The 15,968-nt window shown below is 38.7% G+C and overlaps 1 protein-coding gene across 6 annotated transcripts in view; it reads right to left on the bottom strand.

The window, feature by feature from the left end:
* Positions 1–1,618: 1,618 nt before the first annotated feature.
* The window catches only part of PHLDB2 (pleckstrin homology like domain family B member 2), a 215,374-nt gene continuing 201,024 nt past the window's right edge, over positions 1,619–15,968 (bottom strand). For all 6 annotated transcript variants that reach the window (XM_073893115.1, XM_073893121.1, XM_025874009.2 and 3 more), the window contains 5 exons: positions 12,329–12,419; positions 10,971–11,117; positions 8,668–8,887; positions 4,068–4,153; positions 1,619–3,453 (listed from right to left, as the gene is read on the bottom strand). In XM_073893115.1, coding sequence (XP_073749216.1) covers positions 3,313–3,453; positions 4,068–4,153; positions 8,668–8,887; positions 10,971–11,117; positions 12,329–12,419 — 685 coding nt within the window. In that variant the 3' untranslated portion in view covers positions 1,619–3,312. The remainder of the gene's footprint in view (positions 3,454–4,067; positions 4,154–8,667; positions 8,888–10,970; positions 11,118–12,328; positions 12,420–15,968) is intronic.

Below are 15,968 nucleotides of genomic sequence, written 5' to 3'. Positions count from 1 at the left end.
TAACAGAACAATAATACTTCTATTCAGCCTGCTCCTAGAAATAAGGGGAAAAACCTATAATTTCAATAGAATTGGTCGATGGCTGTGAATAGGCAGTTCATATGTAAAGATGTTCAACTTCACTAATTGAAAAATATGAATTGAAAAAATAACGTTATTTTTCTCAGGCATCAGATTCGCAAAAATTAAAAAGAGCAACTATTGGCAAGGATGCTGGGAAACTGGCACTCGTATAGGGTTGGTAGGAGGGTTAATTGCTAAACTTTTCTGTCAGGTAATCTCACCACACCTATTAGGGTTTAAGTTATGCATCATTTTCAATGTCCTTGACCCAGTGGCCCCAGTTTGTGACTCTCCTGTAGAAAACAACACTAGTTCATAAGGAGGCATATTATCAGCTACATCACCATTTTTAGAAGGAAGCAGAAGAAAAAATGGAATAATAGTCAATAATAGAAAAATGGTTGAATAAATTGTACAAGAGTTTCTGAATTCTAGCTCTGGCACCCTTCAAATTAATCCTGGGGGTGTCAAGCATCCACAAGTAAGATCTTTTTTTCTACTTCAGGCTACTGTGGTTGGTATAATACTTAAGTAAAGTCAGTTTACTATGTTGGTCATAAATTTTGGAGCAATGATTGATGCTAGAGTTAAAGGCAAAGTTTGGATACAGTGAATCCAGCCTATCTTTGGAGTCTTGAGAACCTGTCTTATTGGAACATACTGAAAAAGTTAGTTAAATAAAAATTAAGTAGATCTTTCTTGGGTGGTGTAGTGCCAGAAATAGATAGCAAGGAGGGCTGCTTGATTTCAGGTGGCACTCCAAAAGCTGGTGAGCTGTTTTGCCAGTTCTCCATTAGGCCCGTTGTAGACTACAAAGGACGTAAATCAATAAGGTGATACACAATGCACATCACTTCACTATCCCTTATATCTTAATAATCAACATTTCTTGCTGTGGTTTTTGGATAATTGCAAATATCCTCAATCATTCCTGTCCTTATTCTCTCCCTTTATTTTTGCAGATCTTCTTACATTTTATGTGCAGCAAAATGAAAAAAAAAATCTGCCTTGTCTCCATAATGGGAAAAGCTCCGTACACGGACTGTTCTATCCACTCTTATCAGTATAACAAATCAGGAAAAACCTTGGCTAGATCAAGTGAAGATGCTTTTACCCACAGTGATGGGCTTGAAGTAAACGAATCTGTTTCCATTCCCACTGTCAATGTTGCCTTCATTAACAGGAATGATAGGACGTATTGTTCAGGGCCATTTCTCTCTCTGAAACCTGCTGCCTTAGCCCAGGGAGACAAATGAGGTCGCTATCAAATAAAGCCCTTAATTCACACCTGCATGATTTTCTCCCTGCCAGAGAAATAAGCACAGTCCTTGCAATCCCCAGTAATAACTGCATCTTTGCAAAAAGACAGTAAGATGTCAGATTTGTCAGGGGTTATCTCACTTTGTCAGCAACAGGAATGTGACCAGAGAGACTTAGAATTACTTCAATTTATAAAACTACAAATCATAATATTAACACACAACAACTTTTGTGGAGATTCACAATTGACTTTTGCTGATTAATCCATCCCCTGTCATGTCACCAATAGGTAACCTTCTAATGAGAGATGAGTTTATTTTCAAATGTGAAATCTGGTCAACATTTTAATCCATACTCAACATATTTTAACACACATTTTAAAAGGTTTACTACATCATGCAAGATATAATGCTGATTAAAATATCTTTATAATCCTATAAAGTACAGTACAGACAAGTTACATCTTTACATTACAAAATTTTAGCAATTGCATTTCACTCTTTTAGATCATTACGGGTTTGGGGTGATCTCTGAAAAAACATATTATAAAAATGTCTTTTGCAATCGTGACTTTGTCCTCCACTGTTCAAGTAAAATCATGTGTTATCCAGTTGCAAAATCTTATTATTGGCAACATGTATACATGTATACAAACCACACTGCAAAGTTTTAAAAATTGTACCCCGTCAGGCCTGACAAAGATTTTACAGACACTTCCAATCTAATCATTTCACCCTGTACTAGTAAGCAAAGCCGTTATTTTCTATTTCTATTCATTTGCCAACTTTTAGGAAAGAGTATGTTTATACTTGCAAATACACACAACATGACAAACCAGGATAAAGTTATTTGAAAAACTGTTACAAAAGAGACTTGCCTGAAGTCATTTCATTCAACAAAAATTAATTTAACTCTAAAAAACATAGGCTAAATGTAAAGAAATACATAATAAAATAGTACATTACAAAGAACATTAAGTCGAAGTTCATTTTCCTTTTTATAGAGCTATGCTACTTCTGTAAATAAGTATTTTAATTGGTCTGTTCTTTGGTGAAAACAGAGCTCTGATTTCATCGTTATGGCACGTGAGGCTGCAATTAACAGGCATGTTCTACAAAAAAGAGGAAACAGACAATCTAAAGGAAATTGGCTGCTGGCTACCTTTATTCTCAGCACTGGAAATGGAGGAATCTTTAGCAAAATATGAAATATTCTCCTTATTTTAAATTGCTCAAAGTGACAGAATGTCTAATAAGATGGCTTCTGTCTAAAACACACAACTTTTTGTTTTTTCTTCTTTTACAAAAAGTGATTTGCTCTCTATGTACAATAGCTTATACCAGTCGTAACTCTTCAGAGTCAACTTTCTAGACAGTTGATGGCATCAAAGTACCATTTTAAAATGTAGAGTAACACTAAATGCGGTTCATCACCTGAAACTACCACTATTAAACAGAAGTCATATCAAGTCTTTGGTGTAGGTGCAGTACTTAATAATTACGGCAAAACTCCTCCTAAAATATATTCCCCTCCAAATCCTTATTTGCTTCTATTTATAAAATAACCTTCAGCAAAATGCTTTTTAAAATACCGGTTGATAACCAATAATGTCAATGCCAATAACTGGGGTGCTAAAATAATTTCATATTTCCAAGTACATACATTTTGTAAACCATTCAGTTTATTTCACCAAAGTAAACAATCGATAAAAATAGTTTATAAGAAATGTTCCTACAAGTGATGCTATTTACCAAAATAGTCGTTTTTTTCTTTTCTCATAGGTGCTTTAATCCTTTTGCTATTTATCATCCAGCTCTGAATTTAAACCCTTTTTTTCTCTTTTATAAATGACTTTCTATTAATATAAAAGGAGTTCTGAGTATACACAGTGAGAAGGATGGGTCTGTTGGGTCTTTCCATCTGGGATTGAATATGGCTTCATTCTTGTACGAGATTATTGCAGTCAGCCCTGAAGTAGACCGTTATTCACTACAACAAGAAGTGCGTGTAACCTTCTGCCCCAGTAACTATAACATCCATCCAAATCCGCATGGCTTCCGGCGATGGCGCAACCATATAGTAGATTCTGTCGTGCGTCTTGACACTAAAGGTGAGTAATGGATTAGGACTCTAAAAATCAAAAAAGGAAAACAATGTAAAACAAACATCCTGAAATTAAATGACACAGACATATGTGAGGGCTTCTTCCTCTTTAAAAGTTCTAATTTATAGAACTCTAAATTGGTGTTACTACTGCTCTAGTATAACCTGTAGCCCCACCTCCAACACCTTTCTCAAGATCGACTGTCTTTCCAAACTTTCTGCACAAGAAATATCACACAGAGAGCTCACCAATCAATCTTCTTAGCAGCTACTTTGTAGGTAAAGCTCTAGCCGGGTACCTAGCTGATAGTGGGTGCTCGATAAGCGACAGCTTATTCTTAGCGTTACTAAGATTCTTCCTTATAGAGTAGCTCCTTTTTAGAACCTCACAAAAAAAAGTCACTTAACAGGGTCTTCTAAATTAATATGACCAGAAGATTTTCTCACTTCACCATGACTTTTTTTCCCCACAAAATATCAGCTGTATTAATTACTTCCATGTTCGCTTTTCTAGAACCATTATGATTATATCAATCAGTTATGTCAAAACAACAAATCTAAATTGCTTGGAGTTCAAAAAACATCTTTTTCCCAATTTAATCATGCATTCAAAGGACAGAAATCTGAAAATCAGTGTTTACCTTATTAGCGTTCTTGAGGTGATCATAATACACTTCTTCAATGGCTTGGAAGTATATTACTCCCTTTAATTTAGCTTCATGCTTGTCTGCAATAATAAATAGTGATAAAATACTTTACCACCACTGATGGACTGGAAACATTGTAACTTCAGTATAATTATTAAAATATTTATCTAGGGGCGCCTGGGTGGCTCAGTCGTTAAGCGTCTGCCTTCGGCTCAGGTCATGATCACGGGGTCCTGGGATCGAGCCCCGAATCCCGCTTCTTGCTCTGCGGGAAGCCTGCTTCTCCCTCTCCCATTCCCCCTGCTTGTGTTCCCTCTCTCACTGTCTCTCTCTGTCTCTGTCAAATAAATAAATAAAATCTTTAAAAAAAATATTTATCTAGTTTTTAAATTACCTAAGATTAATTTGGATAATTTAGGTGAAGGCATTAGCCCAGTTCTATACTGAAAAAACAAAAACAAACAAACAAAAAGGAATAATCTGCCCAACCCTCGGGGACTAATTGACTTTGCCCAAGGCTCTCCAGCAAATTTGCAGTCAAGACAACCCAGAACTCTTGACAGTCAGTCAAGTGAGCACACAAAGTATAAACACCACTGGCACTGACACAAATTACCTCCTCACATTCTCCAGAACAGTGGTTGTCCCGGAAACATTAGTATGTAGAGCTGTTGTAATGAAATTTGTAAGAAGGGTGTTTTTTGGACATAATTTAAAATAATATTCTACTTATATTCCTTTCCTATGAATTTCTTGTCCAGCATGCTTTTTCTCCTGTTCCCAACAGAGCTTCAATGTCAATAATTTAACATCCTTTCAATGCAGCATTTTCCAAACGGTTTCTAAGATTTCATCAAATTTGCCATTAAAAACAAAAAAAAAATGTAAAACGAAACAAAAACAACCAACCAACGAAACCACCAACCAAACAGCATCCCTCTATGATCTAAGAAGTTCTTGAAATATTTTGTAACTTATGGTCAGCAAAGATCATAAATGCATGTGAGCATACTGAAGAATTTTAAAAGCATGGAAGAGGCTGCAAAGAAAGAGACTCTATCATATGCTGCTGGGGGAAGTGCAAATAAGAAAGCTTTGGGAAGGCAGTTTGGGAAAACTGCAAACAGTCCTCTCACTCAGCAATTCCACTCCTCAAACCTTATTGTGTCAGAGCTACTCATGCACATGCACATGGATTTGTGTTCGTTACGGCAGAAGGCTGCAAAAATCTGCTTGAATTTAACAGGGGACTGATTCAATTAGAGACCAGCCATACAGTGGAATCCACACAGCCACTGAAATTCAAGACTAGATCTGTGTGTGTTCATGAGAGAAAAATCTTGAAATACTGTTATGTGAACCAAGTTATGAACAGAGTGAATAATTTGGTCCCAACTGTATTAAAAAAGAACACACATATATACTGGAACATATATATAAATGGAGAAAAGGTCAGAACTTTTGTGACGTGAAAGAGATTTTCATTATACAGACTTCTGTTCTATTTTTAAGAATTTTATTCATGAATGTTTCTGTTTTCAACAACGAAAAGCTAGTCTGAAAAACAACAGCCCTGAGAAGTTCAGTGGAAAATATAAAGCTGTTATAGTACATTTAACTCAGCATTTCCCTAACTTATTTCTTTTCAAAGATTTAATCTATTTATTGAGAGAGAGAGATAGCAAGAGATAGAGCACAAGTGGGGGTAAAGGAGAAGCAGGCTCCCCGCTGAACAGAGCGCCCGATGTGGCACTCGATCCCACGACCCTGGGATCATGACCTGAACCGAAGGCAGCCGCCCAACCGAGTCACTTAGGCACCCTTTCCCTAACTTATTTGACCATGTTTGACCATGGACCATAGTTGTATGTGTTTGTTTGTTTTGCTCTTCCTCGGGAAACACTGCTTTAATTCATGCCACGGTCAGTGGGTTTCCATCAGTTTCTGTGAAAGAGGTCAGTGTATCTCTCAAATACTCATGGGGAAGGATTCTGCACTATTATTGGGAATACAGCAATATTTCATTTTCTGAAAACAGATGTGAAATAAAAATCTGGAGATAAAAGTAACTCTTATCAGTGTTTCAAAGAGGCAGAAAACTGGGGAATGAAACTTTTGTTTGTAGGGCTCTTCCTCTATGAGAAAGAGCTCTAAAAAAATACTGGTCTCACAAGGACTTGGTGAACTAAGAGAATCAATAATGCTATTGTAAACTGACACGAGAAAGCTACTCATTCAGTTTCCATAGCATTATCCCGTCAATTTACAGATATATTTCCTGGGTCTCAGTTTTCTTTAGAGACTCTTCTAAGGGTACTCAGTTAATATAGAGGCCAAGGGCATGATCAGCACAGGGACTTAGGACTCTGTCAGCGCTCATGGTGACAGCTCCTTCACAAATATGGTGCCCATCTACCTCTGTGCCGGCTGAAGGGGTGCAGCGCCTGGGGGGTTCCTGTCCAGCCTAAACTGCGATCTGTATGGCTTCCTGTGGACTGATCTATTACTGCACTTGGTGATGTTTGGGGGGAGTGGGGGTGGGGGTGAGGTGAGCAGACAAGCTAATGAGGGCTATAAACAGAGCCAAATGACCAGCATTTGTCAAACTAGGACTCACTGGCCAGTTATATAATATGTAAATATTAAAAACCTGAATGAGGGGCGCCTGGGTGGCTCAGTCGGTTAAGCGTCTGCCTTCAGCTCAGGTCATGATTCCAGAGTCCTGGGATCGAGCCCTGTGTGGGGCTCCCCGCTCAGCAGGGAGTCTGCTTCTCCTCCCTGACCCACCCTCCTGCTTGTGCTCTGTCTCTTGTATTCACTCTCAAATAAATAAAATCTTTAAAAAAAATAAAAATAAAGACCTGAATGAAATATAATTTTAGCCTGTGTTATGTATTACAGTTCTGAGTAATCATTCATATACCAAAATGGTTTTGGTCCTTAACAAAAAATTGAAAACCGATCACCAAGAAGTTTGAATTTGGAAAAACGCATTTATATGGTCAGAAGGAGCATAGGTTCTGACATGGGTCAGAAGGAAGCGGAACTGAGCAACTGACGGGGCTGACAAAGAAAGGAAGGAGAAGAGAAATAGAGAAGAGTGAAGCTGTTTTGTCTGAAGGTGATAATTAAAATTTTAGTTTTGGAGAATTCTGGGTGAGATTGTCTGTGGATACTAGCACAGCGCAAAGGTTTGTTTATGGATTTTGCAGACACTAAATTGGCATTTCTCATTAAACTAGCATCTTTTCTGTTGTACTAACTGAAGAGAACATCTCTGGATTCTCATTAAGCCCGACATCAGAAAGCCTGAGAGAGGCAAGCGGGGAACTCCTGAGGGTTAGGCCATTTGCTTTAGGCCGCTAGCCACTGCATTAACTGGAGCCCCACCAAAGAGCCCCTAACTGAAAGTATGAGCCCCTGCCTCCTCCTCACCCCAACTCTAGGGCCCCAGAGCCTGTGTTTCCCCTCTTTCGCATGCTTCTTGGTCACTCGCGCTTCTCTTCATAAGCATATCCTGACCTCACACTATAGATGGAGGGATTGGACTGTTACTTATTTATGGCATCGATGTAACAATTTCTGATAGTGCTCATAAATGCTGGTACCGTCACCACAGAGACAGATCTCTTCACAAGCTCTGGCATGATACCACTTTTCTTCAGTTGTTGAAGAGAGCAGAACTCCACCTGTGCTGACAATGGGCGTGTTTCCCATGTGACCCAGGAGACTTCTTAATAAGTACAGCGGTTACATCCATATTCCAGTATGTTCAGAAGATTCAGTAGGGTACGCTTCTCATAATCCATCATTTAAAGAATGCAAAAAGATTTCAGTCACTTAATCAATACTTACTTGTTCACTTATTCACTGATGAGCTTTATCCTCTGCTTCAATAATCTTCTACTTTATAAACTCTAGCTGAGTGACTGTCAGCCAAGGCTGCCTAATTGTGTGTGACTTAAATAGGGCAGATGACCATAAATAAATAAACAGAAACCCATTTTCTGCCCTCATGGTTTAAAAGTCAATATTTTGGTCTAAAAACAAAAATTCCATTTACTACTTATTTGGACTTCAGCTTATTTCAGAACTAGAAGAGATGAATTCACACTTTTTTTAAAAAAAGCTGTTATTTATTTATTTATCAGAGAGAGAGAGAGAGAGAGAGCGCGCACAAGCAGGGGAGCGGCAGGCAGAGGGAGAAGCAGGCTCCCTGCTAAGCAGGGAGCCTGATGTAGGACTCGATCCCAGGACCGTGGGACCATGACCTGAGCCGAAGGCAGACGCTTAACTGACTGAGCCACCCAGGTGCCCCATGAATTCATACTTTTTAAATAACATAGTTTTTATTATTTCTAGAAAGGAAATTCATATCAGGGGGACTATATATAACCCGAATATAAAATAATACATACCTGCAAAGCTAAGATTGCCATTAATTCTATTACTTACCAATCAACCTATTCATCCTGATGTTTTTGCTCTTTATTTTTTTTATTTTTTTTATTTTTTTAGTTTGTTTTTGCTCTTTAACAGAGAGTTCCTGATTTGAATGTATCACTTAGGGTTTTTTTTTTTTTTTCTCACTCACCTGCATAATAAGAGAATGTGCGCTTGTTCCGATCAAAAACGAACCATCGTTTTTTCCAAGTTTTAATTTTTCCACCCATTTTGATAAGGAATCCTCGGCAGGTCTTCTCTGTGATCGACACATGATAACAGGTATCGATATTGTGGCCAGCAGTTTCTACGTGGCTTCGCAAATCAAAGTCTTCCTTCCGGACAGGCAGATAGCGTGTCAGAGGTCGAGCCTGGAAAAGCACAAACCAATGTCATATTTAGCTAATTAATCATTTCGTTTCAGGTCACAGATGTTTAGGAGTGGACATGAACCGAAAAGCCTAAGCGTTAAAATGTCCATGTGATTATAAGAACTTAAGATAAACATTATCTTTTGGAGTTTAAAAAAGTGCTTAGCATTTTAAGAAGGATGCCACAATATGTGGGGGGGTGGTGGTGGATAAACTCAGGGGAATAGATTCTACTCCTTGAAATGGACAGAAGAGAAAATGGGAAAATGTCATTAACCTTAGCTTTATAAGAGGTACTTAGCACTTAAAAACAGGGAATCATATGAGGCATGAAGTTCCCTGCGCTGCCTCCTACAAATGAGGACTCCTCTCCTGTGAAGTTCCTTGGACTTCCCCCTATACAACCTAATATCAGTTCTTAAATAATCTCAGACATGACCCGACTGGTGAACATTATTTAGTAAGTACACCCCCCCCCACGCAAAGCTAGACACATCAGCTCCCCACACGTTCTGATAGAAATCAAAGGCAGAGATGTATGCTTTGAAAAGTGAAGCTAAAATAAGGTAAGAAGTAGAATCAAAGCCGTACTCAATGAGCTGCCCAATGAGCAGACATGGACAAGATGTACAAAGATGTCTTTTATTTTACTATGGCTACAGGAAAGGTTCATCTAATCTAAGAAGCACGTATCGCCATGGGTCATATTTCTAAAATGGTGCTTTAGTTTATTCTGTTAAATAACCCCACCCCTCTGCCCTGGGGAAAATGACCTAAATATATACTTAGAGGCAAATCTTATAATTAGGATTAAAATAAAATTATGCTTTCTGGTTTGGCTTCAAATACCAAACAGGCACGGATGACCTCCCCCTGCAAATCATAATTTGGCAGAGGCTGGACATAATGAAATAAAATGAACACGTTTTCCTTTGTATTTTTCCTTCAGTATTTTGCCTTTGATTCTGTGGTATTTGACTTCAGACAGATGTCACAGACACTGATACCTCAAAGCACACAGAATCTTCAAGATAGTCTCTCACTGCTGTGCCATCAGACTGCCAGCCACCATAAAGAATAGGGGAAATGGCACCTTTTATCAAGTCTAGTAAACCTTGGCAAAATGGATTTGAACCTTGCGTTAAGTGGTACTGCATGAAATTTTATTTTATTTTATTTTATTTTATTTTATTTTATTTTTTTTAAAGATTTTATTTATTTATTTGAGAGAGAGAGAGAATGAGAGAGAGAGCACGAGAGGGAAGAGGGTCAGAGGGAGAAGCAGACTCCCCGCCGAGCAGGGAGCCTGACGTGGGACTCGATCCCGGGACTCCAGGATCATGACCTGAGCCGAAGGCAGTCGCTTAACCAACTGAGCCACCCAGGCGCCCATGAAATTTTATTTTAGTTCCTCCACAAACATATATTATGTAGGCAGGTTTAGTGACAAAGATTTAAACTCTATGATAAGCAAGAGAGGAAGTTAAAGGAAATGTGTGGTTTTCCTGAGCTTTGCTTGAGTTCAGTAACCTTGCACACGTATGTGTGGAAGGCTGTAGTGAAGAGGACATGTGTGACAATACAGTGGCCAGGAAACCAAACCAAAACAAAAAACCCACTAACACTACCAAAAAATTGGGTTGGTAAAATTATTTTGTTCTGGAGTGTTTGCTTCCAAAAATGGCTTAATAGAACCTCTTCTCTTCCTCAACCGAAGGTTTTAGTTTGGGTGTTGTATTTGTTTTCAGTAGCAAGTCCAGCTGCGTTTTTCAAAGCTGCTCAGAAAAACATGCTCCTCTTAAATATACCACAAAAAAATGGGTAGAAGAAAAAAATGCCTCTCCCATAAAAATGTTCCACGCATGACTAGGGAAAAGTATCATTTGGTTAGTAGGTCCCAAAGAGTTTTGAGATAAACATACATTTTTTTGGTCTCTGAACCGCCACCGGCCTCTTGGCAGTCACATGTCAAGGGCTGAGGACGGGAGGTGCCCAGAAAGGCATCCTGACAAGCACAGCCGTCTTCTAAAGAATGACCACCAGGGGGCAACCTATTCTAATCCATCCAGATTGTCACACCAACCTGTGCCCTTTGTTTCTCCCTTATTTTTACTTCCTTTTCGATTAACTTCTGCCGCTGGCTAGTTTCCTCCTGCAATCGTTTTTCCAGGAGTTCTCGGCGTCGTTTTTCTTCTTCCAGAGCTCGTTTCTTGGCTTCCATTTCCCGTTCCTAAATATCATTATGCAGAACAAATTTTAAGACATGCTGGTTACAGGGTGCCTTGGTGGCTCAGTTGGGTAAGACATGCTGGTTACACTTGAATGATTCCAACTAATGGAAAAGAAAATTCTCACTAGATAATTGCTGGTTGTATAGTCTGGGCTCTTCCAATAGACCACCTAGACTAAAATCACCTCTCACATAGTTTTCAAAATCATTCCACACAGAAAGGCAACCAACATTTAATTAACAACTGAATATTAAGTGAAAATCCAGCTTGTGGTATTCAGTCATTTCATACAGATGACTGAAAAGTGGGACCACTCTCCCACTTTTAATAAAAAGGATCACAAATCATCACCCAACACTTGTCATGGCATTTAGCCCTCTTTTCTGTGGGCCATCTTTTAAAGGAAGGCCATGGGTCCTGGTCTTTCCGGTTCCTTTGTTGCTCTGTGGCTTCCTGGCTGAAGAAGAAGGTCGGTTGCAGAGGAAGCTCATGGGGAAATCAGAAGAGGAAAGGAGGGGCCCTTTAAGGCAGGATGCAAAGGCATTTGCGGGGATTCCTAAGGAAGTTCAGATTCTGGCTTGAAATACAGTCACAATAACGTGGGATTTTAAGTTATTACAATAGCACAGTTCACACAAGCTGGCAAGGAAGGGAGAGTCCATAAAGATATGACATTCCTCCTGGTTCCTTGGCAGGCAAACAAAGTGGCCATCAAAGGGAAAATACAATACAAAGCACTGATTTTGGTCGACGTTGACACTATATGTATTTTATTTTATTTTATTTTTTTAAGATTTTATTTATTTATTTGAGAGAGAGAGACTGAAAGAGAGAGAGCACATGAGAGGGGGGAGGGTCAGAGGGCGAAGCAGACTCCCTGCTGAGCAGGGAGCCCGAAGCGGGACTCGATCCAGGGACTCCAGGATCATGACCTGAGCCAAAGGCAGTCGCTTAACCAACTGAGCCACCCAGGCACCCCAACACTATATGTATTTTAAATTACAAAAAATTGTAATGCAGTAAGGAGGCTTAGAAATCCTCTCCAGCACCCTTACTTTTCAGATAAAAAAAAAAAAAATGAGGCCAAAAGGGTTGAGTGACTACTCCTAAGATTATATTGCTTCTCAAGGCCCAAGGACAGTTTCCTGTCCTGTGCAGGCAGGATGAACCATTGCCTCACTGACCTCTGGCATAAAGACATTATGCCTACCCTGGATTCAAGCAGTCGGGTCTTCTCTGCATGAGCCTGCTTCAAAAGTCTCTCCATTTCTTCTATTCTGGCAATATTTGAAGTGCTGGCACTGAAAAGAACACAAAAGCCTTTCAAGAATATTGCTTGAGATTGATGTCTCTTGAAATACATATGCATACGTAGACACACACACACATGCACAGCTTCTGGGAAGGTGCATGACACAATCCAATGTCATTTAAAGTATGTTACTTAGGAGAGTCATTGGCCTGAACAGGCCAGGCAATTCAGCTCTGAAAATTGTAGGTGACATTGACTTACCTCAGTTCAGGAGACAAAATATAGGCAAGGAAGATAATACCAAAGTAGAATGCTTTACTCATAAATAAATAAACCCAAAATAACTCTTACAAAGTGTGTTCTCAAAACGCTTTTTCCAGAGTCTAAAAATTATGGACCGTGGGAGGCTTTCCTGTTACTTTAATTGTTCAGAGATATCAGGCCAATAAGACTATCACCAAAGTTCTATATAGATGACACCTATGGTTTGAAGTCACTTTATTTGGTTTGGAAATGTGTCCCCAGCTGCTTTTTTTGCTGTGCCTTTATACATGTGGACATTTTAGGGGGTGCCTGGCTGGCTCAGTTAGAAGAGCATGTGACTCTTGATCTCCAGGTCATAGGTTTGAGCCCCACATGGTATGCAGAGATTACTTAAAAAAAAATATATATGTATATATATATACACACCTGGACATTTTATTTCTTACATGATGATGCCAATTAAAAAAAAACAACAACTTTCTCTTAAAGGTACAACAGAAGGATGGTGGCTAGTTTTGTCAATAATACTCATCTACCATACTGATGAGGAACCCCCCCCCATGAAGGGAATCAAGAGCCTCAAAAGAAATGAATCTTGAGAAAGACATCATGCAAATAGGAGAAGGAAAAAACCAAAAGGAATAAAAGCTGCAAGAAGAGTTAGGGTAAGTAACGAAAAGAGAAAGAAAAGAACATGGAAATGTTTAACACTAACCAAAAATGTTATTTTTCTCTTACATCCAGGCATGACCTAGGTCAAAACTTCTTTACTCTGATGTTCTAGCCATAGAGAACCAATGCTATTTCCTGTGCATGTAGACTTGTATAGCCATTTAATATATGTTTGTTTTCTAGACTCTCCTGGGGACAGAGACACTTTTGTTCCTGTATGTTCCATAGCCTGGCACACAGTAGGGATTCATGTCAGATACATTCATATAAAAATGAATTCATATGAAAATGAAAAGGATAATTCTTAGTATAGTCTCCCCAAATTATATATATATGTATCGTAAAGATTTTATTTATTTATTTGACAGAGAGAGACACAGCGAGAGAGGGAACACAAGCAAGGGGAGTGGGAGAGGGAGAGGCAGGCTCTCTGCCGAGCAGGAAGCCCGAGGCGGGGCTCGATCCCAGGACCCTGGGATCATGACCTGAGCTGAAGGCAGATGCTTAACAACTGAGCCACCCAGGCGCCCCTCCCAAATTATATTGTTGATCAACTCAAACCTAGGATGTTTCAAACATAGGGCTAAATTCTTTTACAGAGATAAATGACCACAGTAACACAGTACATATGGTTTACCTTAAAATCAGTAGCAGCAGTTTTATAGCAGCTTTATTCCTAATGGCCAAAATTTGGAAGCAACCAAGATATCCTTTAGTAGGTAAATGAAATAACTGTAGTACTTCCAGACAATGGAATATTATTTAGCACTAAAAAGAAATGAACTATCAAGCCATGAAGAGACATGAAGGAAGCTTAAATGCATATTACTAAGTAAAAGAAGCCAATCTGAATAGGCTAAATACCGTATGACTCCAACTTGATGACATTCTGGAAAAGGCAAAACCACAGAGACAGTAAAAAGATTAGTGGTGGCCAGTAGTTTGAAGTGGGGAGTGAGAGGGAGGGAAGGATGAATATGCAGAGCACAGAGGATTTTCAGGGCAATGAAAATCCTCTGTATGACACTATAATGATGGGTATATGAAGTTATACATTTGTCCAAACCCATAGAATGCACAACATCAAAAATGAACCCGATTGTAAACTATGGACTTTGGGTGTCAATATGGGTTCATCAACTGTAACAAATGCGCCACTTTGGTGGGGGATGTTGATAATGGGGGAGGCTGTGCATGGGTGGGGACAGGGGGTATATGGAAACTCTCTGTACCTTCCTTTCAATTTTGCTGTGAACCTAAAACAGCTCTAAAAAATTGTCTTTTAGAAAAAAAAATATCAGTATTTCCTGCCCTATTACAAAGTGCATCCATCCGGGAAAGGGACAGCCTTAGAACTGTTGTCTCCTTGGAAGCTTACCTAATCTCTGTACTATGTAGGGTTACTTTGGGCCAATTTTTAGCCAGGTGTGTTCTCCTGATAAAGAGAGAACAGTTCATTTCCATGAACTGCTGGGGGAGGTAAAAAAGGGTAAGTTCTGTTCTCTTCAATCAGGAAGAATTAAAGAAAAAAATCTTTAATATTTTTGCAGGAATTCCTCTTTATTGAGAACAGTCAAGGTCATAGATGTTAAGTGGCACACTTTGTCAGCTCAACTGAGAAAGCCAAAGACAAACATCAGGCCCTATAATCGCACAGTATCGTGTTTATAATTGATAGTGTTGTCTGTGACATCAGGTATATATGTCTTATGTTTCCTATTGATCTGGAAATAAATAATTTGATTTCACTAAGTCTCAGGTCTTAAAAACTCACCAATTAAAAAAAAAAAGCACTCACCGATAGTCTAACCCCCATCTGTCCTTCAGTTCTTTCTAGAACATACTCCTTTTTCATTTAGTTTGTGCCTGAGCATTGTTAGCTACAGAAAACTTACTGTATCCATTCCTTCATTGTTTGGATAACATTATTAGAATATTGATACTTAAGTTGAATCAAAATCTATCTTCCTACAGCTTCTATTCACTGGCCTAAGTATGACCTTGAGCTGCATAAAACCTATCTGGATGAACTGGTTGGAAATAACTTGGTTAGAAACAAATATTTTCAGTACATGGTTTTTCAGATATCTGTAATTTGGGCACATCCTGGGGGAGAGTTTTCAAATAGTTATCTGTCTTTAAATATTTCTGTTCATTTTTTAGAATTTTTCAGAGTGTTTTCCATTTATTTTATAATATTTATAGTTAATTTTCTGCCAATTATATTCAATTTGGTTATTTGGCAATACTTCCATAAATATCTTAACTTTTGCTCCAAAGGAACTCAATTTTTCTGAAAACATTTGATAGAAAATACATGTTAACATTTACCACCTTGTGTCTTCATAATCTGTAGGCACCTAAAGTCACCTACTTTTTTAAGCTATATTTTATAAACTTTTAAAGCTATGTTGGTTATTTTGTTTAAAAAAATAATTTGTATCCACGGACACCTACTTGTTCTCCATAGCCCCACTTTTGCTATTTTTGATTTTAATATTTCCTTGACACATAAACCACTTTTACTAGCCAAATTCCCGCTGCTCTGTGATACTCTGTCACCATCATTTTTACTTTTTTGTCCCATCAGGGTTGCACCTACCCTGAAAAGCAAAGGCTGCTGCAATGGGAATGTAGGGAAAAGTCTACGCTTGTCATACCA

This window comes from Callorhinus ursinus, unplaced genomic scaffold (assembly GCF_003265705.2).
Source record: "Callorhinus ursinus isolate GAN/ISIS: 27379988/994484 unplaced genomic scaffold, GSC_fseal_2.0 scaffold1, whole genome shotgun sequence".
NCBI classification, from domain to species: Eukaryota; Metazoa; Chordata; class Mammalia; order Carnivora; family Otariidae; genus Callorhinus; species Callorhinus ursinus.
The sequence above is the reverse complement of the archived record's forward strand: the minus strand, read 5'-3'. Positions and strand labels throughout refer to the sequence as shown.